This window comes from Trichosurus vulpecula, chromosome 1 (genome assembly GCF_011100635.1).
Source record: "Trichosurus vulpecula isolate mTriVul1 chromosome 1, mTriVul1.pri, whole genome shotgun sequence".
NCBI classification, from domain to species: domain Eukaryota; kingdom Metazoa; phylum Chordata; class Mammalia; order Diprotodontia; family Phalangeridae; genus Trichosurus; species Trichosurus vulpecula.
In genome coordinates, this window is record NC_050573.1 from 309,813,432 (window position 1) to 309,841,009 (window position 27,578).

The following is a 27,578-nucleotide window of genomic DNA, read 5'->3' on the forward strand; positions in this document are numbered from 1 at the left end:
TAGGACCTCTTCCTCTATGTAGAAAAGTCAAGATTGACCTGAGCTTGAGTCTACACTCTGATATTTGATAATTTAAGAGGCAGCTTGAAGGAGTAGACAGAATGATGGACTTGGAGCCAGGAAGACTGAGTTCTAATCCTGCATCAGCTGATACCTAGCTTTGTAACCCTGGGCTAGTCACTTCCATGTCTTTCAGCCTTGCAACTTTCCTCATCTGTAAAATGGGGTGATTAATAGCAACTACCTCATTGGGTTGTAATTATTCTTAAATGACCTAACATATGTAAAGCGCTTGGTAAACCATAAAGTACTACATAAATGCTAGTTATTATTATTATTATTAATTATTATCTTTCTCATCAGTCATTAATTTTGTAACCGTGAATTAACTTAATGTCTCTGAGCCTCAGTTTGAGCCTCATCTGTAAAATGAGGCCCTCAGAGGGACAATATGAAGATCCAGTAAGGTCAGATATGTCCAAGTACTTCATGTACTCTGAGAGTTCTGACTTTCAAGATAAGGTTAGTTTGGCATGTTTCCTACTTTGTGATCGCTGCTTCTTTTTCTAAATGCCTAGAAAACATCCCTTTAATATTACATCCTAGAATTCTAACAGAGGCCTTGTGGTATAGTGAATAGAGGGCTGAACTCAGAGTCAGGAGCACCTGCAGTAAAACTAGAAGAGGAGTATGAGATAAGAGTAGAAAGTCAAGGTAGTGCCATGTCGTAAATGATCTTGAATGCTGCACTTAGGAGTTTGAATGTTATTTGCTAGAGAGTCAATACAAGTTTTAGGACAGGGGTTCTTAACCTTTCATTTATCATAGACGCCTTTGGCAGTATAGTGGCTTCTACGGACCCTAGGTCTCTTTATGGTTTTAATGTTTTTAAGTACACAAAGTAAAATATACAAGATTACAAAGGAAACCAATTTTATTGAAATAAAATTTTCAATTTTTTTTAAAAAACAAGTTCATAGAACTCTGGTCAAGAATATCTGTTTTAAGAGGAACTCTTATCTGTGCATAAAATGACCTTAGTCTGCATTGTATTGGATGAGGAAAGAGACTGAAAGTAGTAACAATTGCCGGAAGGTTACTGTAGTAGTCTAAGCAGGTGGTAGAGGGCTTATACTTTGAATAGTGTTAGTGGAAATAGAAAGGGAGAAGTTGGATGTGAAAGAGACTGAAAGATCATGCCGAGGAAAGAGTCTAAAATAACCCCAAGGTTTTGGAGATGGGATACTGGGTGGTTTCATTTCTGACTTATCCAATCCTTTCCTTAGCTCCGTCTAGGTTTTCTTCATAGTAACGGCCTTTTTTGGGACTGGAAACATAGCTTCTATTAACAGGTAATCTTTCTCACTCTTTCTACAGACGTAACTACAGAATGATATGATCATACTAAAAGGCATTATAATGACTTGGTGAAAATTTTTGCTTAATATAGCTACTACAAAGTCATATATGAAAGTGCTATCTTAATTTTGGGAAATTGCTTCTCAAAAAAGGAAGAAACCTAAGCTTTTTGAAGTCAGCTTCAGCTACCTACATAAATTGATAATGTTGCCCTGACCAATCTTGCTTTGTAACAATGTCGCAGATATTCTATTAATAACATTAATATCACAAAACCGATAGCCTGCTATAACAATAAATGTACTCATTTTTTGAAAAAGACTTAACATTTAGTGAATTCACTTAAATGCATTTTAATGAATACTGCATTATAAATACACTGTACCTTCCAATAATCCTTTTATTCTTCTTGATGTGTTTCCTCAGCTTTGATCCTTCTTCTGTATATTGCTTCCTGACTGTGTTTAGCCCTTTTATGATGGGATCCTTGATGATGTGGAAGGTTAGTGATTATACTTGCTAATGACACTCTTTCAGGGACCCAGTAATATATCTTAGTCCAAGATCATGTCTTTTTTGAGAGCAAATACAAAAAACAGCCTGATTTATGCCCTCTTTTGTGAAACCACAGACAGTTAGTTGTCCCTGGGAAGAAGATTAGAACTTGGTACACTAGACTGGCTCTCTCTTTGATGGGGGTAGCTCTTACTCCATTACAAGTCCATTAGACTAAAAGAGTTCAGATTGGGATAGGGAGTCTTTGGAGCAGTGACAGAAACTCACTAGGAAGCTTTATACTTGTCCTACCCTTAGAGATTTTGCCCAGCTCCGGTTCCAAAGTGTGCCCCAGTGATGAGCTACAAGTCAGAGAGGACCGGGTTGCCCCCCATAGAGTTGTGCATCTCTAAGAAGCCACACCTTTTCTGGGAATGTTTAATCTAAGTCCAGGAACTTGATGAAAGTCATTGAGAGTTAATAGGTGGATCTGCTTAAAGAGCTGTCCAGAGGTTCAGGACCTCTAGTTTACAGGAGTTTGTATTTACTTAAAGGTTTTCTTTTGTGATTCATTTCTCTGATGGGTCTTTTACAATTTACAGAATCCTTTTTTGTATTGATTACTTTTCTTTTCTGTGTAACCACTAACTTCTTTATCTCAAATTAGGTCCCCCAGAACTGCAAGACTTACTGTGTAAAAATGATTGATGCGATATCTAATTATTTATTTGTTGAGTCCTGACTCTGAGTACCATATTTACAGAGGGCGTCTTCTCCCAATCTGCTTAAAAATCTACTTTTGTTTCTCATTAACACTATATAATAAATTTCAAAAAGATGCTCCACATTTTTCTCACAGTGCTGTCTCTACTGTATTGTGAAAACTTGAAACTGTTTTCTTAACTCCCTATTGATTTTCATTAATCAAACCTTGATTGTTTTTTCACCTCCTTATTCTACTTAAAAATAAGTAAGTCTTTGAAAAGACAATTAGCAGCTTTTAAAAATTATTAGAGTTAAAGATAGAACAAAAATTAAATAACCTCTCAAGGAACTTAGAGTAGAAGGGAGCAGAGGTGAGAAGGAAATACAACAGCGGGACATATAAGTCTATGTAAAGCAATTTGTTGAGAAAGAGAACACAACAACTGGGGGGAGGGGTAGAATCAGCAAAAGCTTCCCATAGGAGATGGTACTTGAGTTAAGTCTTGAAAGAAGGTAGGCATTATCATAGTAGGTAGAGGGGAAGTGGGGAGAACCCTCCGTGCTTGGGGAACAGCCTGTGCAAAGACAGAGAGGCGAGAGGCAGCTGGAGTGTTGAGACCAGGAAACACCTTGTAGAAGTAACTCCTGGGCAGCTAGGGAGTGCAAGTAGATAGAGCTCTGGACCTGCAGTCAGGAAGACTTGAGTTCAAATGTGGCCTCAGACACTTAATGATTGCGTGACCCTGTGAAAGTCAGTTAACCTCTGCCTATTTCAGTGGAGTTAATAATGGCATCTATCTCGCAGGGTTCTTGTGAGGCTCAGATGAGATAATATTTATAAAGCGCTATATAAATGCGAGCTGTCCATGTGGCTGTTGTTGTTCAACAACAGCATAATTAGGAAAGTAATATTTGTTAACTGTTGCTTTGGGAAAAGTTGGTCCTACAAGAACTTTTTTTCTTTCTGTGATCTTATTTTTTAAAGTATTTATCCTTATGAATAGTGCTAGTAATAGCTGTGTAATCTTAGAAGCCTTTTCTCATCTTTGTCTTTCCATTTACTTTTCTATTATCAACTCTATATTTGGGAATAATCAGTAAGGAGCTGTTTAAACATAGCTTTGTAAGATAACATAGAAATATCAAACAAAAGAAAAGAAATCAGGGAACTATTTTGCCAGTTTACCGCCCTGCCCAATTTGTTTGATTTGCCTTGTTAATCTCTTCCTATTGTTGGCACCCTTTCCCTTTCCCGTCTTTTCAACCTGGAAGTTCTTGAGTGTGCTGTATTGTACATGAATAATTTTCTTCTTGATGGCATAATTCAAACATTTGCATTAGTGAATTCAACTGAGCAAAGGCTTTTAATAGGCTTTTATTAGAAATGTATGATGAAGCTTTTATCTTTTGTGCTGCGTATAAGTGACTAATGAAGTTTTTTTTATCAGTGTAGTCAATATACTGTAAGGCATTTCAAATGGGTTTCCACCCACGTCTTTGGCAGCATTTGATTATTCCACTGTTTGCTGTACTATGGTACATTGCAAAGATGAATTGAGATTTTTTTAATAAAAAGTTTGCATGAGCAGAAATGGTATTGTTTTGAACTATTTCACACATGCTTCAAAGACACATGGTCTCCTTTGTGTTTTCAACAGATTTTAATTCCTTTTGTTCTTGTTATGTGTGCTTTTGAAGCGATTCAGCTAACAACACAACTCTCATCAAAAAGGTAAGGTACCTGTTGCCAAACATTTTTAGTCATTTTTACTGGATGGGAATAAATGTTTTTTAGGGTGCTTCATGTTAGTACATTCATGTAAAAAAGATCAGCTACAAAAATTCAAGATTTTCTTTCATTCAGTCAGGGTTCACTTTGTCAATAAAGGAAATAAATTGTTTGGAGCCGTTCTACAGACATGTGCTTTCTTAGCTTTATATCATGCATGTAGTAAAGAGCTACCCTGAGCAGCACAATAATAAGTAAACGGCGATCCGGTCTCAGATGCTTATTAGCAGTGTGTTCCCAGAAAGGTCACTTAACTGCTGCCTGCCTCAGCTTCTTCATCTGTAAAATGGGAATAACACTAGCACCAGGGATGTTAGGATAAAATGAGACAATATTTATAGAGCACTTTATAAACCTTAAAACACGCTATGAATGCTCACTATCGTCATCAACATCATCATTATTAAGGGAATAGCAAACTACAAACAGCAAATTAAATGCTACAGAGAGGGACTTTTTATGACAAGCATGTTAGCAACACCGACTGAGAGGTGACAGCCTGAAAATAAAGGATGAGATTTTTAAAAGTATAAAAACCAAATAAAGATTGCAAAAATCCAATAGTCTGAGGTAATTAAGCAAAGGGACAAAAATCCTAGGTATGTCAGTAGACCCTGATAGCATATCACTGAACACTGATGATCATAATGATAAACCAAAGTCTCTAAGAAAAGGTTAAATTATGTTTATTATCTTCTGTTTTGGAAATAAAAGATATTGGTGCTACCATGTTAAATTCAATATATATTTCTTTAAAAATAAGCTGTATGTAACAGATTGTTAGTTTTAAGCACAGTCTTCTTTTTCTGCCTTCTGTAAATGGGTATGCGCTTGTTTATTGATGATTTTCTAATTCATAACAAAAATATTTTTTTAAAAAGTAAAGAAGATGTATATATTCTAGAAAGATCTCCATTCACATGGTACAGATAAAAATTTAAAATTTAATTCTGAAAAAGATAAATCATTAGCTATCTAGAAAATTCATTTATCCAGAATGACTGACTCCTTCATGGGTTCTAGAGTTTTGAGATTTTAAAGAACTCCTTTCACTCGACTCATTACTTAAGTATGTAGTGAATAAAATGAACTGGAAGAACTACGTTAGCATTGTTTCATTTTTCATACCTTGAAATTCACTTTTCTAGCCATAAATAGGGCTGGAACTTCTGCCTGCCTTTTTCCTCTCAGTCTGCATTTCAGTGCATTTGGCAAATAGGGTTGGAAGCATCCTTCCAAAGCTTTGGGGAATTTGTTTTGGAAAAGTCACTTTTAAACAGTCAAGACTCTGGAGAGAAAGTTGTAGCAGAGCTGTTTGCCTTCCACTAGCAAAAAATGGTCTCATTGGCATAGGGTTGATCAACCTTCCTGAAAGACACTTAAGAAAAATTAAAGCATCTTAATACAGTTTTGTTATTCTTGAATCAGGATCCTACATATCCTAAGCTGAAAGAGAGAAGTAATATTAGCATAAATTTACATGTTCTTCTTGATGATGTTAAACTAGACCAGAGATCTGGATGTTGTTATTATGCATGTACCATAATTTTTAAAAAATGCTTTCTCTCATTATTTGAAAATATCAAGTCTCATTACCAGTCAAATCAAAGGTATTTATGTTTTTTTGCAGAATATTTCTATGTGTTTGAAGTTGCATTTTTAATGAGCGCTCAGGCCTTGTCCAGAGCAATGCTACAGTCCTGTCAACTAGTCACTTAAATGCACAAGGAATAAAACACAAGGAATGACATGCCGTTTTCTCTATATATAATAGGGTTAGGTGAGAGAGATGGGATCTGAGTTGTAAAGAGAGGAAGGTGACTTATGCAGTAAGTAGAAAACAGATCTAAGTATGGTGCCGTTTTGAGGATACCTTCTCAACTAGAATTCACAGGTTGAGTCTCCAGAGGATGACAGCTCTGAGTTCAAGATACTCTGGAGGTCTCTCATATTAAAACTATAGCTCATGAGCCCCTATGTTGTCTGTAGTCAACCAAAAGATGCAATCAGCCCAAAGCAAAGGCATTTACTAAAATGGCCTGGTCAGAACAGTAGTAACAAAACAATTCCCATGTAAATCTGGGGCATACTTTCCCATATATACCTACCATGTGAAGATGAAGAATGGATACCATGGTGTTCATGGGTAGAGAGGCATATGCAGTGAGAGCCCATGCAGCCAAGGCATGTTTGAGTAGGAGCAACTCACACTTCTGATAGTAGAGTTTTGATACTACAGAGTATTGATGCTCTTTGACGGCTCCTGCTCATCTTGGTCTCAGTCTCTACTGTGATGCTGTTTCACTGCTTTGCTGTAGGCACCACCCCCTCTAGCTTCTGGTTCTGCTGAAATCCTGACCCACAGTACTGCTCTATATTTTTCCAGAAGAGCTCAGAAATCAGCGGAAACCTTGGTAATGCTCCCTGAAAATCCCCTTTCTCCAACAACTTTACTCAGTTCTGTAGCTCAGCTCCCTAGAAGGCCGGATTCATTTGCTTTTAAACATCAGTATGTATATCAGGAATTTTGCAAATTTTGGTTCTTTACAAACTACAAATGGGTGATTCTTAATGAAAGGAAGGGGCTTTGCCTCACATCCTTACATATTGATTGCTGCATATCACATTAAACTTCTATAAAAATGCACAGGCTCAGAGTTGAAAGTAGCCTCAAAGGTCTTGGAGTCCAACCCACGCATGAATAAGAATTCTTTTTACCACTGATCCAAGTAATCAACTAGAAGAGAAATCTACTGCCTCCTGACATAATCCATTCTACATTTAAACCGATCTGATTATTAGATAGATGCTCCTTACATTGAGCTAAAGTTTACATCTCCAGCTTCCAGCCACTTTCTCTCTAGAGCAGGACAGAGCAAGTCTAGTCTCTCTTCTGTATGTGAGCCATTTGAATATTGATAATATCTTTCATGTCCCTCCAAGTCTTCTTTTCCTCAGTCTAAACATCCCTAGTTTCTTCAACCCATCCACATATGGCATTATCTGGAGACCCTTTACCATCCAGGTTGCCTAGCTGCATTTTCTCCTGCTCAATGTCCTTCCTAAAATATGGCACCCAGAACGTAATATATATGTTCTGACTAGGGCAGAGTCTAGAGGTACTATCATCTTCTGTGCCTTAAGCTGTAAGCTTCTCACTTTAACCTGATTTGAAATCATTGTCCTCAAAGATCCCTTCTACCTTTACATGAGAAATGTAAAGCTCCTATGGTGAAACTAAGATCACATTAGCATTTTGAATGCCAAATATTCCTGTTGGCTCATATTGGCTCATAAGTTTGTAGTCCACTAAAATTCCCAGATCTTTTCCAGGCAAACTATCTAGTGACATCTCTCCTACCTCATACTTGGGAAGTTGATTTTTAAAAGCATAAAAGACTTGACATTTTTTTCATTTGTAAGGCCAACTTCCAGTAGCATATTAATTCGTTCCTTATTGTACAAAGATCTCACATTAAAGGACCACCAGTTAAGTTAAAATTTATAGATGGCCTAAAAATTGTGAGTCTTAGCACCCTCTGCCCCCTTTCCCACCATTCTACCATCATCTGTGGTGCCATCATCATTGTAGAAGTGGAGGGGAACCAAAGAGGACTGAGGAATAATTTTGTTTTGTTTTGTTTCATTGATTACAACACCAAAGGTATCTATCATATACTAGTCAGTAAATTGCATTTTTATACAAAACTGAACTCTTCCTAAACCAGCTAATAGACAATTGCTGGAAGACTATATTCACTTGCAAACATTATGGATGAAAATGATCAAAGAATATGAGCGCTACTGCTCCACCAAGTTGAGAAAAGTCAGATTGCTAGTCACTGGGGATACAAATGCAAAAACAAGAATGCCTGCCTTCAAAGGGCAGCTGGGTGGTGCAGTGGATAGAGTGCCAGGTCTGGAATCAGGAAGACTCATCTTCATGAGTTCAAATCTGTTTTCAGACACTTACTAACAATGTAACCCTGAACAAGTCACCTAACCCTGTTTGCCTCAGTTTCCTCATCTGTAAATGAGCTGGAGAAGAAAATAACAAACCACTCTAGGATCTTTGCCAAGAAAATCCCAATTTGGGGTCATGAAGCATCAACAGGACTGAACAACAACAACAAAGCCTGCCTTCAAGGAGTTTATATTCTATTGGGGAAGGGGAGAGGGGGGCAGGGAACCACATATACATAAAAGAAGAGAAGGACTGGTACGTGGGGGGCCGGAAGTGGAGAGGATCAGGAGTGGCATTATGTAGGAAGTAGTACTTGACCTAAGCCTTCAGGAAATCTAGGCATCTTGTGAGATAGAGGTGGGAAATGTTGCATCCAAGCTGAGAAGTGAATTGCCACATGTAAGACAACAGGCAGGACCATTTGGCTGGACAACAGATTGTGTAAAGTAGAGTAATGTTTAATAAATCTGAATACATAGGCAAGTTCTGGATTGGGAAGTATTTTAAATAGTAAACAGAGGAATTTGTAGTTAAAGTCAGCCCATCAATAGTCTCTTATGATTGTATGTTTCTTGCATGGATATTGAAGAATGATAGTGAGTTGGACCTAAAATTGAATTTGAGGTTGAGTTTGGGTTGGATCACCTTTGGGGAATTTCATGGTGCTTTCATTGGTCTCTCTCTGCTTTCTGCCACAGAAACTCATCTCTTTAACACCCATATTCTCCTGGCGATGATACCATTGATCAGAACAATCCCAGAAGAAGCAAAAATTATAAGTAACCCAAAAGGCAATGGAAATACATGATGGGTACAAGTAGTTTGCAGGCTATTACCAACAACAGCTTATAAGTGTCGTAAGAGACACCATCCAGGGCTTATATAACTGGAAAGGGACTTAGGTGTATCAAACTTCAAGAAGGAGAGACTATAGACAGCTCAGATACTAAATTAGCATCCCAAAGACAGTAAGTCTTGAGTAAGTCTTGCCTTGAGTAGCTCTTCTGTGGTAGATTATGGAAGGGGAATTGCACAGGAAGGGCCACAATCTATACCAGTGGGTGGAATAACCCATCCTGATAAGATCACAGACTCAGTTTAGCAAGTCTTGATAGCATGTGAGAGACGATTTTTCCCATCACATCTTTAACTGGATCTCGTTTTCTTTTCCAGGGGAAATTTTGTGTGCACATTACATGTAGTTATTATGTATGTTTCTTAACTGTCCATGCCTAAATTCATTTAAACTTGTCATACAAAATGGACTCCAACTCTTTTTATAATACTGATATTGAGCAGACAGTATTCCTGCCCTTTGTTTAAGCTTGTTACTGTACCAGGCTTGATTTGACCAGTGAGATGGTTGACTATATGTAATAAGGAAACACTTTCAAGTAAGTCTTGACTTTAATTTATAATTCTAGTGATACCTATGGCTTCAGAAATGATTTTTCTTGGTTGTACATTACAAATTATGTTCCTGCTGTGCCACTGAAGTCAGTATTGAGAATTTTTAATAAAAATCTCCCAAGCCAATCTATCACTCTTGAGTTAGTCACCAGGTCATAAAATATAATGAACTCTGGAAAGCAGCATTTTCCAGGGAAAAAAAGTTAACAGAACGTTAGATTGTTTTATCACTTGGATTTCTAGATTTGAGTAAAACTTGGTAAATGCGTAGCTGTCATTGAATTACATACAATGCTCTTTTATTCTGTTACAGCCTTTTCCTCATTGTCCTCATCATTTCAGATATCATGGCACTGGTAAGGAACTATTAGATGTTCAGGGGGGACAAAATTTAAAAACTGAGTGCTGACTTAATTTAATTACAGGAAATATGAATACTTATTTAGTACATAAAATCTTTACATATGAAGTTAGTTTTTGCACCATTTATACATAAAAATTACTTTTGATACCACTCATACAGTATGTCTACTTAAGTTGCCAGATCATATTCCTTGAGTTTTGGCACTTTTAAACTAATATTCCCTAATGTAAAGTTTTTCAAATATAGTCTTTGACATGAAGTTAACAGAAATTAACTTTAAATATATTCAGTAAGAAAGATTTTTCTTACAGTTTCTTATCATTAAAAAATGACAAGAAGTTAAATTTCTCATGCAATGAGACCCTATGACTTACACATACTAGGTACTCAATTAAGTATTTGTTTAATGAATTAATTAATTAAATTCAGAATCGTTGCAGTAAATGTGTCCTTTATCAGATATTTACCCAGTCTTTTTGTATTTTTTATATGTGTGGCAGGAAGGAAAGACATTTTTTTAAAGGCTTTTGGTGTCCAAGTCATTTGGACCAGAAAAATGCCATTGTATGTTTAAAAAATTTTAAGTCCTAGTCACAGTTGCCATATCTTAAAAAACATTTTCATGATGGTGTGTAATGATGTATAAGATTTATGTTTCTACACATCCAGAACTATGTATAGGAAATATACCTGAAATGTATTTAGAAATTATCAGCTCTTTGGCTATTTTTTGTTCATATGTAAAAAAAAAAAAAGATAAGTAAAATTCAGTTTACAAGCTAAATGGACAAATAAACTGGGCAATGGAAGGGAATTTCTCTTTTCATTTAATGATATTTTTTACATAAAAAGGAATGTTGCTGTATTTGCCTAGGAAAAAAATCTGCAAATTTATGTTTATTTTTACAAGAGAAGGATACAGTGGCATTGCTTTCTTCCAAACCTGATTATATCAAGCAGAACACTTAGAAGACTGACTCTTCAATTCAGCAAAATGTACCAAGCACCTACTATGTGCAAAGCATTTGGGATAAAAGAGATATGAGTCCCTAACCTCAAGTAATCTACTCTCTCTATCCTCCCACCTGACAGAAGAATTAAAGTAAAACACTATAAGCCATAGCCTTTTCAGAAGTATGAAGACTAATGATAATGAAGAGACTTCTGTTTCATCTTTTTCAATATAATAATGAAATCTAAATTGTCAATTTCCTTAATTCTGCATTATATCATTCTTACGGATTTCTCTGAAAACATTGTGAATGCATGAAGCAATGTCATTTCAAATACTAATGAGCATTTTAAATCAGTTTTTATTTATCTACAGACAGCAATCTTATGCTGCCTTTTCCAGAGAAGTAATCCTCTAATTCGATCTGTCATTGCTTGGAAATAGAGACCTCATGCCTGCAAGTGGGAAGTGTTGCTGTATGATTTCAGTTTTATAGCAGCAGTCATTCTTTGGATCTAATAGAGACCTTTAAATCATTTATCTTCTCGAGAACATTAAGTGATGCCCAGTGGTCCAAAAAGACTATATTTTAACAGTATTTTTACATTATTAAGTATCTGCCTGGTATTTTAATAAACAAAAGTGAGCCAGCTGTTGATACTCTTAACTGGCAGGGTAGGACTCATTTTCCCAGATATTTTCAGTAACCTTCAGACTTTGGCTTATTGGAACTACTAAGTTCTTTTTCATTTCTGGCTATACATGAATGCCATTTTTGTGTCACCTTTGAATGGTGATTCTTTTTCTAGCTCCTGAACCATTGTTCAAATAAACATTTCAAGAAAGGTTTTAACCTTTTTACCCCTAAAGGATGAGAATTCTGGATAGAGAAAACAACACTAACATCTTGCATTTAATCTGTTTCTTTGTGTCATATTCATAAAACAAGTAATTTTCTGGTTTTTTTGTTTGTTTTTAATAGCATTTTTTCTTCCTGGTCAAAGATTACGGAAGCTGGCTTGACATTGGAACAAGGTATGTATATACTCCAATGGCTCTGTGAATCTCATCAATACGAATATCCCCTTCAGCAATGCAGATCTCAATCCATCCATGTCTGCTTGTCCTATGCACTTCTTATCCATGTCCTACCATAAATCCATCCCAGAGGGCTCAGCCAACATGCACAAGGCTTTCTGAAGTCACATATATCAAGAGGATGTCAGTGGAGCACATAAGCTATGCAATTCCTCATTCTCACTATATAACCAGCCTATCTTATTTAATCACATATTTCTCCAATGACATCCTTTGCAGCATTGTATAAAGAATGAATATGTACATAAAATAATACAGTAAAGAAATCTAGGGAAGGATTCCAGTGTGTGGGGCATATCTTTTGTGTAGTATTTCTAGCCAGTCAGGGACATGAATTGCAAAAATGGCAAGAGATATGGATGGAGAGTGGTCCATACCGTTTGAAGAAATACTCATATTGATGAAATCACAAAAATGTTGCAGTAACATGGAAGTACTTTACCACTTTGTTATATGAACAGCAGTTGAATTCCTTTGATAATTGGAGTGTCCTGAAGAGATAGAAGCAGTTTGACTCCAGAGTAAGGATAGGATCAAGATTTTTGGCTCAATATAGAGCACTTCCTAGGAAAGTGAGTGAACCAGCCATGGAATGAATCACCATCTTGTCAGGGAGCGTAAATGTACTTTGAGTATAAATGTTCAAGCAGCAGCTTGATGACCGCACCTTAGGTGTGTTCTAGAAGGAATTCTCAAATAGCTTAAGAAGTTAGAATGGAGAGGGAATCTGCTGTTCCCTCTCAGGCTGCTTGCTGGTGAGCCGGCCTGTCTGCCTGCCTGACTTCCATGCCTGGTCTGGCCTGCTGAGGTGGAGTTTGTGCCCTTTGGTGCTTAATACCCAGATTGGGTGAAGGAGTCACCAGTTCCAAGGGAGCTGAGGGCCTCATCTGCCATTCAAGAACAGCAGCAGCAGCAGAAGAGCTAAAAAGAAGAAACCCAGAAACTATACAAAATACTAAAAAGCAACAGAAACAGAAAATGAGTGAAACAATCCAGGCAAGACCCTTCAAGGCAAAAGACATCAAGACAAACACCAAGGAAAAGCCACAGAATCATCCTAAAGTGGCTGAAACATCTGATGACATGCAAGCAGTAGCTCATGTGCAAGAAGGAATAAGACCTGAAATTCCAAGAGATATCATCACCTGGATGAAGGATACAGTTAAGGAATTTAGCAAGAATTAAAACTAGTGAGGAGATGCCACGAGCAAATTAAAGAAGGATTGGTGGAAATGAGAGTCCCGCAAAGAACTGATGCTAGAATTCAAAGATGTCAGGGGAGACCATCAAGAGCTTATTTCAGAGATGACCGATATGGTCATTGAATTGAAAGTCTGCAAGAATTAATTGATGCTGCTAACAGAACACTTACTACCATGGAAACCAAGATTGCTGAAAACATGTTAGAGGTGGAAGAAAGAAGCTGAAAAAATAACTGAGCTGCTGAAAGTGTTGGAGAAGATTCAGCAACAAGTGAAAGACCTAGAAGCTAGATGCAAATGCGGTATTACTGACATCTTGGAAAACTTATAAGAAATTTCAGTTTGGCAATGCATTTCTTTAGATTAGTTAATTCCCATCAGTAACGCAACTTCTCAAGCATCAAACTTAAGTTATCTTAGAGTCAGTTCATCTTCTTACAGTAAATGTTCTAGTCAACTCAGTTTTCTGATTGATGAAAGTAAATGATTATTGATGTCATACTTTTTCTTGCAGCATCCAAAAAATAATTCCTAATGTTAAAAATTTAAAAAAAAAGAAGTTAGAATGGAATCTCAGAGTTGGCAGGGACCTTATTAGTCACGTAGTCCAATTCCCTGTAGAATACACACAATGAATAATCTACCTTTGTTCCAGATAATCTACAGCTATCTCTCCTAGGTTTTTCCATTTCTATATGAACCCATTCCCAGACATGCTTTCAGATTCCCTCTTTTAAAATCGATTCATTCAATCAGTTATTCAGGGAGCATTTATTAAGCACCTACTATGTATCCAGCACTGCAGTAAGCTCTGGGAGTACAAAAAAGAAAAGACAGCCCCTGCCCTTAAGATGCTTACAAGAGAAGACAACACACAAAAGGCAACTGAAAAATGAATGGAAGTGGGGAGGGTGGGTTGGAAGGGTGGAATTGTCCTAGGCGTGCTTATGAAGAATGGGGTTACCAGGAAGGTTGTGAGCCCTCTATAAAGGAAGGCTTTGGGAAGAGTTTAGTGCTCTGCCCTCCAGAGGAGAGAGAGGCAATTGAGGGTGAGTTGAGAAGGTGTAGAGTATCTAAACCTGAGTCATCACAAAGTATCCAGCCTCCTATGTGCAGAGCACTGTGCTTAGGACTGGGGCAGGTGCAGACTTTTGATAAGACAGTCCTTTTCTTCACAAGCTTATACTCTGGACAGAAGTATCAAAGACTTGGTGAACCAGATTAAAATATCATTTGGAAATATTTAACAAAATAAATAAAAATGTAATAGGACAAAGATAACATTACATTTTAAAACTGTCAATATGCAGCCATAAAGATCCTCATGTATGGATCAGTGGCTCCATTTCTATTTGTGCTGGATACCTCCACTCTAGTGTAGGATCACACGAAGAGGTCACTATAATACACAGTTATGCATAATAACTGCAATAGAATGGTACAGCTTTGGAGGAGAAAACAGTCATTACAGCCTTCCAAGGTCCCTTCCAACACTAAGATTTTGTGATTGTAATTTTGCTTTTAGTTTCTTTTTTCAGTCATTATTCATGCATTAAAGTTTCTTTGGCAAGCAGAGATGTTTCCAGGCATTGCAGTAGTAGTTGCTTATATCATTAAACATATTGGCTGAGTTCCCTTAATGTGGACCAGGTTCGTTTGAATTGTGGGCACTGCAGTGACTTTCTCTCGTGGCGTGGTGTATTTTTCATCTCTCAGAACTTAATTGTTCTGTGAATGTGTAATTCACAACACTACAGTGTTGTCCTTTTCTCCTCACTGCTTCATTCTTTTGTAAATATTCATAGAATAATAGTTCATCCTAGATTTTTATCTGTAAAAGGAGAGGCCACTGTTGTTTCTGGGGCTCTCAGTTTTCCTTGTAGGCTAACTCTCGCAGCCATACATTGCTACTGGAAAAGCTATAGCTTTGACTATAGGGCCTTTGCTGGCCAGGTCATGTCTCTGCTTTTTGTATGCTATCCAGATTTGCCACAGCTTCAGGTACAGAACAGGGAGGTATATAAATACTTTTAGCTTAACAATAAAGAACTCTCTCACCCATATGCGTGCTGGAAAAAGCTCTGCCAGAACTAGTTATTAAATTTTTATTATGAACATTGATAGATTGGAAAGCTACAAATCAGAGTTTGATTTATTGTTTTATTGATTGTCTGGACTTTAAAAAGTGTTGGAGAAATGCTGAAAATGCAGATTGAACTTGAAAATATTTTGTGCCTACTTCCCCCCGCCCCGGAGAGCCAGTTGTTAAACATTTACCCACATACCCCTAGTTTTACCCAGGTAAATAGGCATAAGGTGCCGTGATTCTTTCCTGATCTTCACTTATATCTTTACTAGAATGCTCTCAGAACTCTGCTGAGCTTTTTGTGCTACTCTACTCTGCTATGTCCTTCTTTATGCCACCATAGACCATCTGAGGTTTTAGTATAAGCACTGAATGGCCTTACCTGTCAGATCTAGTTCTAGACTTGGAGCCAGGAAGACCTGGGTTCAAATGCCAGTTCTGAAACTTATTAGTTGTATGACTATAAGAAAGCCACTTAATCTCTCTCAGACTCAGTTTGATCATCTCTAAAATGGAGATAATAATACTTGTAATACCTACCTCCCAGCTTGGTTGTGAGGTTCAAATGAGGTAATGGATGCAAAGTGCTTTACAAACTTCAAAGTGCTGAATAAGTTGTCATTGTTATTATTTTGCAAAGGACCAGTATCCAGATTTCACCCAAGTTATTTGTTTTTATTGAAATTGTGTATAAATAGACTAATGTGAAATGCAAAATGTGTATTGAAAGATGAAATTTAATGCTGATCAATGTAAATTCTTACACTTTTTAAATCAACTGCTTAAATGAGACAAGATAAAAATTCACATGAAAGAGATTTAAAGCAGTAGTGAATTGCAAGTGAGCATGCCAGTAGTGTGACTTGGAAATAACTGTGATTCAGGCTATATTAATATATGCATAGGGTCTAGAGTAGAACAAGGCCAATGATTGTCCTGCTTTATCCTGCTCCACTCAGATCACATCAGAAGTACTGTGCCAAGTGTTATCAAAGATGTTAACAAGATGGTGGATGGAGACCAAATAGGAGAATAGAAGCTATTCCAGATGGAAAAAAAAATGGTTGAAGGAAATGGAGAGTTTTTAAAGTGGAAAAGAAAAGAATTTGAGAGCACATGATTTTTCAAAGTACTTGAGGGGTTATCCTATGGAAGAAGAATTTGTCATCTTCTGCTTGGACCCATAAGGCAGAGCCCTGGGTAGAAGTTTGCAGAGAGACATATTTAATCTCAATGGAAGGAAGCTTTTCTTAACAATTAATTAGAGTTGTCCTGAAGTGAAAGCAGTTGTTTCAGGAAGTGGTGGAGTTCTTCATTTGGAAATCACCTCTTCTCAGGGATATTATAAAAGAGATTCTTGTTCAGGTATGAGTTGGAGTGGATGACCCCTTCCAACTCAAGATTTTTTGATCCTGCAAGCACAAGATTAGATGGTTTGCTTAAGAGCCTTAGAATATTGGAGTTCTTGAAGCAATATTTCATTCACAATTAATAAAAATATACATCCTAGTGAAATTATGTTGGACTAAAAACCAATTCCATGATTGTCAGTTTTATGCTCTTTTTTCTATTCATTCATTCTACTCAGTGACTCAAATCTACAATGACCTTTTTTTTTACAAGGTAAACTAAGAAGGTACACTTTTAGAACTTTAAGGAAATAATCTGTTTGGAATAACTTTCATAAATAGTGAAAGAATTTTAATTAAATTCATTTTTCAAGTTTTGTAGTATGGTATGTGGAGTCAGATTAGTTCACGATCTGTTCAATTGCTTAATGTTATCAGTTGATTTAATAATGGTGTTCATTTGGCCTTGGATTGTTCTTGTTCTGCCTCCATGGGGTTTTGGTTATATCTTACTAAAATACAAATGGAAAATAAAGTATTTAGCATTTTCATTTAGCTATAATGGAAACTTGTGATTCAGTACAAGGATTTTGCAGTACCACAGTTTCTTGACTCTTAAAATTGATTACTCGGCTTCATTCATTTGGATAATTTTGGAATGCTTTAAATTAGGATAGCCAGACTTTCCCATTTGAAATCTGGTGTTCTTTAAGTTAAGCCATGCTAAGGTAATACCAGGATTTAAATGGAAACTGCATGGAGATGATAAACCTCACAGCTATTTCAATGCTAAAATATCAACAGTTTTTTTAAAAGCCATCAGAAATTCTAGACCATCAAAGTGACACATGTTGAATATGCTTTATACTTTATATAAATGTGCTTTTCAAAAAGTTTGAGGTTAACCTGCCCTTTCTACACAACTCATGAATTTTAAATGTTTGAATTATATTTTTATTGGTTTTGGACAAAGGGCATTATGAGACTTACAGAGCAAAAAGCAAATTATATGCTGTGGTCTTCAGAAAAACTTAAAGTGAAACTGAGTATCTGAGTATCATGAAACCATATTATTCTATATACTTAGCATTTCACAGAGCATTTCATAAAAGTAATCCTCAAACCAGTTCTTGGTCGTTTGAATTTGACCAGAGTAGGCAATGCAAAAATAGATCCTCTAAAGGTTATATACCTCTCTGTGTCAGACAGCAAGTTATTTACCCCTCTCATCTTAATGTTGAACGAATATTGGTTAGAATTACCCCCAAGGAACTTTGGGTATGGACTATAGACAGAAGTCATAACTATAGATATAAAAGATTCTTTAACTCATAGGCTTCACAAATCCTGTTTTCCTGGGCTATAGCCATTTTACAGTATTGCTTTATAGATTGCCATAAAGGCCTTTCTTGATGTTGGGAAATATAAGCTTGACCAGATAGTATTATATAGTGTGATCACTTTTAATTCTCCTATACTATGTTAAAAAATTTTTTTTGCCATATTCAGCCTATCAAATGGAACATTTTAATTAAAGATCCCACTGAAGAAATGATTGTCTAATCATGAAATGATCTGTTTTTGAAAATGAAATAGTATTGAAGTTGCTTATTTGAGATCCTTGTACAGGTTTAAAAAACATAGAGTAATAGAGTAGTTGAGGCAGGTAGGTGACATAGTGGTTAGAGCACCAGGCCTGGAGACAGGAAAGCTTGGATTGACATTGATAATCTTCTTGGATTTTCCTTAGTCCTCTAGATTTTACTCTAGATCAGAGATAGGGAACCTGCAGCCTCAAGGACACATGTGGCCCTCTGGGTTCTCAAGGTCCAATCCTTCATTGTATGAAGTTTGGATTCAGTCAAAGGGCCGCACTTGAGGACCGAGAGGGCCACACGTGGCCTCGAGGCCACAGGTTCCCCACCCCTTCTCTAGATGTTTGCTTACAAGTTCAAGAGACTTGTTAGGCAAGACTTCTCTGAGTCTTGTTTATTTTCTTTTTTTTATATAGGAAAAATAATACTTTGTTTTTTCTCAGCAAGGAAAGCTCCTGTGCTGTTAGATTGAGTAAATAATTTAGCCAGAACTAGAAATCACCAGTGAAGGAATTGTTTAAATATCTCTAGGGGGAGTATATCCTCTTCTGTTATCTTGCCTACAAAAAGAAATTTAATGAGGCCTTTAAATTTGCCTCTGTAGATAATGTGGTCTTACTATCATGTTAGCTACAATACACTGAATCATATTTACGTCTCTTCGAAATTTGGAGCTGAAAAAGCGAGGCAACCCTCAAAATTTTACTGTTGTAATCATTCCAAATATTGCTATACCTATTAGGTACATATCAATTTAGTTTATTAGGCAGGTAATATGAAGTAGTAGTAATTACAAAGAATGAATATGACCTCATCAAGAACACACCATTTTAGAGTAACTTCATTTCTTTTTTTGACAAAGTAGGTCTGAGGAGTGCTATGAATATATTTACCTAGATTTTGGCATCGCATTTGGCAAAGCTTCTCATCTTCTGTGGGTGAGATGCAAAGAGGTAGATGACGTGACCATACAGTCAGGTTATTTAAGCTTGCTAAATGACAAAACCCAAAGAGTAGTCATTGATGGGTCACTGGATCCAATAGAGTACTCTGTTGGAGTACCCCTAAGGATATGTCCTATTCCCATCACCATTTAATATGTTTCTTAGTGATTGAATGAAAAAAAAAAAGACTTGCTTGTCAAATTTTCAGATGACACAGTCAATAGGGATGGCTTCTGTCTTACTAGGGTGAGAGTTAAGAACCCAAAATCCTGTCAGTATAGAATCTTAGATAAAATTTGATATGACATTCCCTTCCAAACTTCCCTACTGTTTGGTGATTGATGCCACCATGCTTCCTGTTGCCCCTGTTTACAACCTTGAAGTAATCCTTGCCTCTTTATATTCTGTCAGTCCCCATACCTAATCAGCTACCAAGTTTTGTTGATTCTTTTTTCATTCAGTCATTTTTTTTCAGTTGTGTCTGACTCTTTGTGACTCCATTTGGGGTTTTCTTGGCAAAGAGTGGTTTGCCATTTCCTCCTCCAGATCCTTTTTCAGATGAGGAAACTAAGGCAAGCAGGATTAAGTGTCTTGCCCAGAGTCAGCTAATAAGTGTCTGGGGGCAGATTTGAACTCAGGAAGATGAGTCTTTCTGACTGGAGGCCTGGCACTCCATGCATTTTGCCACCTAGCTGCCCTTTGTTTATTCTAACAGTTCAATTCATCAAACATACATTAAGCTTCTGCTAAGTGCAAAGCATTGTGCCAGGCATTAGGGACACATAGACAAACTAAAATTGGCCTAGTCCGTAAGATGCCTACATTCAGCTAACTGAGGGTAGAGTGAGTGAAGAGTCAACATGTATCCATTAAAGTAAATCAATACACAATATATGCAAGATAAATTCAAGAGGAAGAGAGCTAATGGGGACTGGGTGGGGCTGGGTGACAGAAGAATAGAGGCCTCACATATTCGTTAGCATCTGAGCTATGCTTTGAAAAAAAACCCAAGAGATTCTATGAAAAGGTGATGGGAGACCACTTTTGCAAAGGAATGGAGGCAGGAGATGGAAAATGGTATATGAGGGACAGCTAGCAGGCCAGTTTGACTAGGACAAAGAGTGTGTGAAGAGGAATAATATCAAATGAAGTAAAGCTGGAAAGATAGGTGGAAGCCAGACTGTGAAAGTCCTTAGCATCTTGTTACCATTGCCTTTTCTCCATTCACATAGCCTCTACCATAGTTCAGGCTTGGATTGAACTACTGGTTTCTCCCTTTGCGGTCTGTCTCTTCCCCAAACCGTCCTGAATACTATCTGCCAAATTCTTAAAAAACAGCTATGACCATGGTCATCCACTCACTCAAAAATCCTCAGTGGCTCTCTGTTCTTATAAAACATAGAATCCTCAGACCTACATTTAAATCCATCTGCAGTTTGGTTCCCACCTTCTTATTTCATATGTCTCCCATTTTTGTACTCTCTGTTTCCAGTCAACCGATATGTGCTAGCTGTTCTCTGAACATAACATTCCTTCTCTTATCTCTCTGCCTTTGTCCAGGTGGTCCCCTACATCTGGAATATGTCTTCTCCTCACCCTCACCTCATAGAATTCCTAGATTTCTTCAAAGCAGAGCTCAGTCATCCCTTCTTGTATAAGGACTTTCCTGTGCCCCTCCCCCAAGTTATAAGCCTTTTTCAAGTTACTTTTCATCTACTTTGCATTTATTTACTTGTGAAGATGTATATACTCCCAGTAGAATGGAAGTTTCTTCAAGGCAAAAGATGTTGCATTTTTTATCTCTTTGTATCCTACAAGCGCATGGCCTCGATCATAGCAATTACTTAATAAATGTTTTTTGATTACAGTTCATAGGGATAATTAAAACTAAAGTTACACTTGGGTTAAAAATCATTTATACAAGTATGAGATAGAAGAAGGCATGGCTAGATAGCTGTCCATCTCAAAAAACCTAGGAATTTCAGTGGCCTACAAGCTCAACATGAATCAAAAGAGTGGTTATCACCCCAAATAGTTAATGTGATCTTACGCTGCATTAAAAGGCATGTAGTGTTCAGAATGGGAGAGGCAAGAGCCTCATTATTACACCGTCCTGATTAGACTACATATGCAGTATTGTGTTTAAATCTGGTTTGCACCTTTTAGGTAGGATTTTGGTAAGCTGGAAAGTATCCAAAGCAAGTCAACCAGGACGCTATGGTGCCTTAAAATCATACTATATACAAGTATGTTGAAAGAACTGGGGATATTTAGCCTGGAGGAGAAAAGACTGGGTAAAGTGGAAAAAAAAAAGGAAGAGGAATGTGTTAGTTATAGTTATCTTCAGATAATTATCTTCATGTATTTATGTTGTTGTCACACAAAAGACAAATCTGAAATGTTCTGCTTTTGCCCTGGAGGGCAGAACTAAGAGCCAGGGGATGGGAGTGACAGAGAGGGAAATTTCAGCTTGATGAACCACCCCAGTCGTCTTAATGGGGAAAGGAGTACCTTGGAAAGAGATAAGTCCCTTTTGCCTGGAGAGCTTCGTGTAAAACCTAGATGACAGACCACTTTTTGCTTATATTTAACTTTAGTCAGGCTAAAAGGTCTCTGTTGTCTCTTTCAGTTCAGTTTCTGTTGCTTTACTTGGGTTTTAATTTTTTTTCCCTGCCCTTCCTATATTACTTTAAAAAATCACCCCTTATATGTGTTTCATCCATTGTCAGTGAGTTGATTCGTTTTCCTTGACCATGCTTATTTGTTAATAAGGTGTGGTGTAAGGGTTGTCATTGGGAGTGACAATGATGCAAAAATGAATAAATGAACAAATAAATGAATGAATGAAAGCAGAATCACTAAAGACATTAAAAAACAAAGTCCTTCTAAAAGATCCTGAAGGAGAAAATTGTTGCCTCCTATGACTGAACAGTGGTATGAGGTTCTAAGGGTGGATTGATAAGTATTTATAACTTCTTTGTCTATAACTAAGTGAAGTGAGGCTGCTTTTATCTGAGGTCTTAGAAATGAAGAGACAATGAAGCACTGGGTTTTCCTTCCCTAAATTGGCTTCCAGCTTTCCTGTGCCCCTCAAAATTTGCTAGGGAGATTATGGGGGTATGTCAAAGATTAAGAAAATTAAAATGAATAGCTAGTGATTACTTGAATTCCTATTTACAATTTTAAAATTATTAGTAAGTGATAATAATGGAAAAGAAACTGATACATTCCAAGGAGCAGGTCCTCTTGCCAAATAAGAAAGCATAAATTCCAAAGAAGCTATCCTTGCAGCCTATGCAGCCAGTACAAATAAAATGTAAAATGAGAAATATACATTCCAGTAGAAAACTAAATTCTAGCTTTTGGAGCAGTTCTACCCCTCTCCCAAACAAAAACAACCCGGTATGAAAGTGATAGCTTTAGCTGAGAGCATGCAAAGATGTCTGCTTTTACTTTTTAAGCCTAAGTTCCCTAACTGAAAATTCCCGTGCATGGAGCTAAGAAACTTCCCCTTCTCCCTCCTTTCCCTCATCTCTCTCCTCTCGTGGCTAGTGGTCCATATTCTTAAATTTTCTTTCTCAGTGATTGTATACTTGGCCTAAATTGTCTCAGTCTATTGGATAGCATGTTTGTGAGTAATGACAGTTTGGAATCCAAAATACATCCTCAACTAGCATGTCTCTTAAACTTATAAAAAATATTAATCAGTTCTTTGGTAATGATTACATTTTTATCATAAGCTTTTTTTTTTGGCATGTATTCTATCTTGACTAAATTGTTCTTCTTTTTCTGTCTTTTTGCAGCATTAGCCACTATGTGATTGTCATGTGTATGACTATCTTCCTGGTCTTACTCAGTGGACTGGCACACCTCCTAACAACAAAGAAAATCAAACTGTGGGGGAAAACCAAGCCCCACTTCATGTGATGTTGCTGCCGATTTCGTATGGCACCTGGATTTCATTCAGCCTCTTCTACTTCTATGCTTCTATTTTTAAACTCTAATTTAGGAAGATTGACATGACATAAAATCCCATCAAGGATTCAACATAATTTGGTTTTGGAAGATTAATAATGATGTGTAACATTTTCTGCTCTCACAAAGGGCAATACGTTTGGAGTTCTGAATCTAGAGATATCTAGAATTAGGTAGTTTCCTTTTTTGAGGTTAACTTTTTATCTGAAAAAAAAAATGTGGTTATGTGTTTGGAAAAACCATCATGAAAGTATTCTTCATTTTCTTTTCCTTTAGCTGCAGCTTTTCTTCCAATTGTTGATATTCTGCACCTGCAGAAAGCTGGCTTTTGTCTGAGGATAAATATAGGCCTTACAGGACAGCTGTAGCTGTACCCTATGAAGATTTTATTAGCATTTCTTGTACTGATTATATCCCAAACTGCAACTGTGACTGAACTTCGACAGATATCACCAGATGGCACCATAGTATTTATCAATATGTAAAATTAGCTTTGAGGTCATATTTTCTAACTGGCTGAATTGACATATTATTTAATTCTTCTGGTCTTCAAAAGCTCTCTGATTTCCTTAGTGTGACTGAGCAAAAAAATTTCTTACCACTTGGTGGCCAAATTTTGGTAATGGGAATTTTTGTTTTTAGCCAGATTAGGCCTTAGATAGGAGTCTACTGGGTCAGTCCTTGAAGGCCTTCCATTCTGATATGAATTGATAGAGTCAAGAGTACTCTGCCTAGAAACCAGAGTTGCCAGACCAAAAGGAGGCATCAAAATAGGACTTTAGTTGAAGTTAAGGTTTACTAAAATAGAAAAGTCAACTGTAGATATTTTTGTACATAGAATTCAGTAGGAAGAGTACAGTCTTTAGAATGAAAAGACTTGGGTTCTGATTCTACCTCTGATTCTTACTATCTGCAAGACTGGGCAAGTCATTTAACCTCCCTGGGGCTTAGTTTCTTCATCTCCCAAAGAAAGACTTGGGTTCTGATTCTACCTCTGATTCTTACTATCTGCAAGACTGGGCAAGTCATTTAACCTCCCTGGGGCTTAGTTTCTTCATCTCCCAAAGAAAGAGGTTGATCCAGATCAAGATTTTTTTTTAATTTAAATTTATTTATTTTTAAATTTTCAGTTCCAAATCTCTCCCCCTCTCTCCAGTCCCTCCTTCCCTTGAGAAGGCAAACAATATGATACCAATTATACATGTGAAGTCATGCAAAACATAGTTCCATATTAGCCATGTTACCAAAAAAAAAGGCAAGAAAAAGAAAATGAAAAAGTATGCCTTAATCTGCAACCAGACTTCTTCAGTTCTTTCTGTAATGGTGGATAGCATTTTTCATGATGAGGCCTTTGGAATTGTCTCTGATCATTGTATTGATCAGAGTAGCTGTCTTTCACAGTTGTAGATCAAGATTTCTTAACTTTTTTTTGCATCATAGACCTCTTTGGCAGTTTGGTGAAGACTACAGACCCCCTTCTCAGAATAACTACATAAAATAAAACATACAGGATGACAAAGGAAACAAATTATATTTAAATATGGTTACCAAAAAAAATTTAACAACAAATTCATGGATCCCATGTTAAGAACTTTAGCCTAGAACAATCAATGAACACATACAATATAGGTAGTTTCTAAGGTTCTTTTCAGCTCTGCATCTGTGTTCTATGATTCTTTCCCTCTCTCCAAATCCTACCAAATGTAGTGAGGAAGACGCAGATTTTTTCTCTTAATTCCAATAATTATAAGGGAATGAGAGGCATTTTCATGGGTGGATTTAATCTGGTACATCTTCTCAGATCAACAAAATAAAGAAGTTTAATATTTTGTATAGTAGAAAAACATTTGATTTAGAATCAGAAAACAAGGGTTCAAATCTCAACTCTGCCCACATACTAGCTATGGCATGGTGGAAAAATAGAACAACCTCTTAGAGGCTGTCTCATAGAATCAAAAATTACGTCTGTAGAGGTCATACAGTCCAGTTCCCTGACTTTAAAATTGAGAAAACATGTTCAGTTTCATCATAAACAAAATGATCGCGATATCTCACATTTATAGGTACTGAGGTTTACAAACTCAGCTACCACTCAAGAATTTTGAGAAAAGTGCTTTGTAAACCTTAAAACATCATATAAATGAAAAGAAGTGTAAAAAGGCTTTTACATCATAGAACACTTAATAATCTGATAATCTTTTTCTGTGGGTTAAACTATAAAATACTTCAATGTCTAACTAAAGGGGCCATATGTAGAACACTATGATTGGTGGAAGATACAAAGTGTATGTCAAACCAGGTCCCTACAATCATGAAGCCTATGGTCATGAAGCCTAATAGAGAAATACAATACACTTGTAGATAGAATATAAATTCCTTAAGGGCAGAGATCATTATCATTTCTGTCTTTACATTCCTCCAGCCTGGCATGTTGTAGGCACTTAATAAATGCTTGTTGATTGGTTAATAATTATATAACTGTAATGCATGAGAGGTACATTAAAAATCTAGAAACCAAAGTCTTTGTGACATCCAAGATGGAAGCAGTTTCTGACTAAATCTAAAATACTGGAGCTTACAGTGAATATTAGAAAACTGGACTGCTGACATTTTCTGACCATGAAATTACAGCCCAAAGCCTAAACATCCTTTCATTAAATTTAGATTATCTTCTGTAAACCAACAAAATATTTTGAAGGCAATTCTTATTTAGTCTTCCCATAAAGTAACCTTTCTACATTGCCATAGATTTGGCCTTTTGCTCTGGACACCATTATTCTCTCTCTTTCACATAACACTCGTGTGTCCAAAAATGACAGAGGAATAACTATAAAGTTGCCGTGGGCTAATGTGAAGTTCTTTTGATATGAGACCCGTTTTAAAGAAGGAATTGCTTTCAAATTAAATTAGAATGTTGCTAATTCACAGTGATGACTAGGAAGCCCTCGGAAGATTACTACATTTTTCAACTTGTTGGATGAGTGAACAAACACAATTTAGAAGATTCAGGAAATCAGTTTGGTAAAATGTTCTTTGTTCCTTTCTCCTTAGAATTGTATCTTGGTTTTAAATTATTTATGGTAATGCTGCAACACACACTAGCCAAGATATTATACAGTGTGTGTCTGTGTATGTATAAAATGATGTATAGATTTCTATTTTGACCATGTTAAAATAAGACTGTGGGTATGATTTTTAATCTGTGCCAAGAATTAAGATGATATTGTATTTTTAGTTCAGATGTTCTTAAGGATTAGTGAATTTTTTTGATGCCCCTGTAGACTTTTTGGTCAGTTTTTCTACAAATAGAGGAAAGCTGTTCTTATAAATATTTATTTTGTGTAACTCAGTTTAAATCCAAGCCTGCTTTATTTACTCTTCTTTTCCTCTGCCCCTAAATTCTCACACAAAAGAATGAATGAATATTTTATCTCTGCATTGTAAAAGGTGCAGTATGTTTTGTCCAGAGCATTATTGTGCTGATCAAAACATGTCTCTTATAGTATGGAAGCAGTGTGTGGTTTTACCAAAAGGGAAGCATTGCAAAGCAATTTTGGTTTTACATTGCAATAATCTATAGATAGGCTCCTCTGATTCACTTAGATAACTGACTTAGCTGCAGGGACCTTCCCTGTTTTGTGGTTTATAAAATGTCTTGGGAAATACTGAAATGCAGGTTTTGTATTTTTATATCAAATGGCTAAGAAAAAATAAATACAGTTTCATTGAATTAGAGTGTGGACAACTCTAATGCTACATCCCCTAAGAATCTCCTTGAATTCTACTCTTCATTATGCTAGATTTTCATTTTAGGTTCTAGGATTTTTGCTAACGTTGTTTTCATTATTAGAAGATATCAAAGGCAATTAAAACTTTCATATAAAGTTGAAACTATACTGCCGAAAATGTAGAATATGGTTATAGCCTCAGTGTTTTCATTCTCTACCTCATAGGGCTGTTTTAAGGTTCAGATGTGTATTCAAGGTGCTTTGTAAACTGTAAAGATTTATACAAATAGAAATTTTGAATGGTACTTAAGTTTCTAGGATATTCCACAAAATTGCATTAAAACCATTATGTAGGAGAATTAAAGAACTTAACTACCATTTGTCACATCATTCAGTGTGAAAGCCCTGAATGTCAGCTTTTACAACTGGAAGACATCTTTTGTCCTCCACTCCTCAAGCTCAGTGCAGCCTTGGCAGTGAACGAAGTAGGTTGTCCCTCTCTGGTTTAGCACCTGGGAGCCAGTGCAGATAAAAAGAGAGAAAGGAAACAGGGCAGAAAGCAA

At 36.6% G+C, this 27,578-nt stretch overlaps 1 protein-coding gene across 4 annotated transcripts in view; it reads left to right on the forward strand.

Annotated features, from left to right (window-relative positions):
- The window catches only part of PIGN (phosphatidylinositol glycan anchor biosynthesis class N), a 215,984-nt gene extending 191,319 nt beyond the window's left edge, over positions 1 to 24,665 (forward strand). For all 4 annotated transcript variants that reach the window (XM_036765383.1, XM_036765375.1, XM_036765395.1 and 1 more), the window contains 6 exons: positions 1,297 to 1,352; positions 1,786 to 1,861; positions 4,218 to 4,291; positions 10,036 to 10,078; positions 12,021 to 12,073; positions 23,116 to 24,665. In XM_036765383.1, the coding sequence (XP_036621278.1) occupies positions 1,297 to 1,352; positions 1,786 to 1,861; positions 4,218 to 4,291; positions 10,036 to 10,078; positions 12,021 to 12,073; positions 23,116 to 23,239 (426 nt within the window). In that variant the 3' untranslated portion in view covers positions 23,240 to 24,665. The remainder of the gene's footprint in view (positions 1 to 1,296; positions 1,353 to 1,785; positions 1,862 to 4,217; positions 4,292 to 10,035; positions 10,079 to 12,020; positions 12,074 to 23,115) is intronic.
- Positions 24,666 to 27,578: the final 2,913 nt, after the last annotated feature.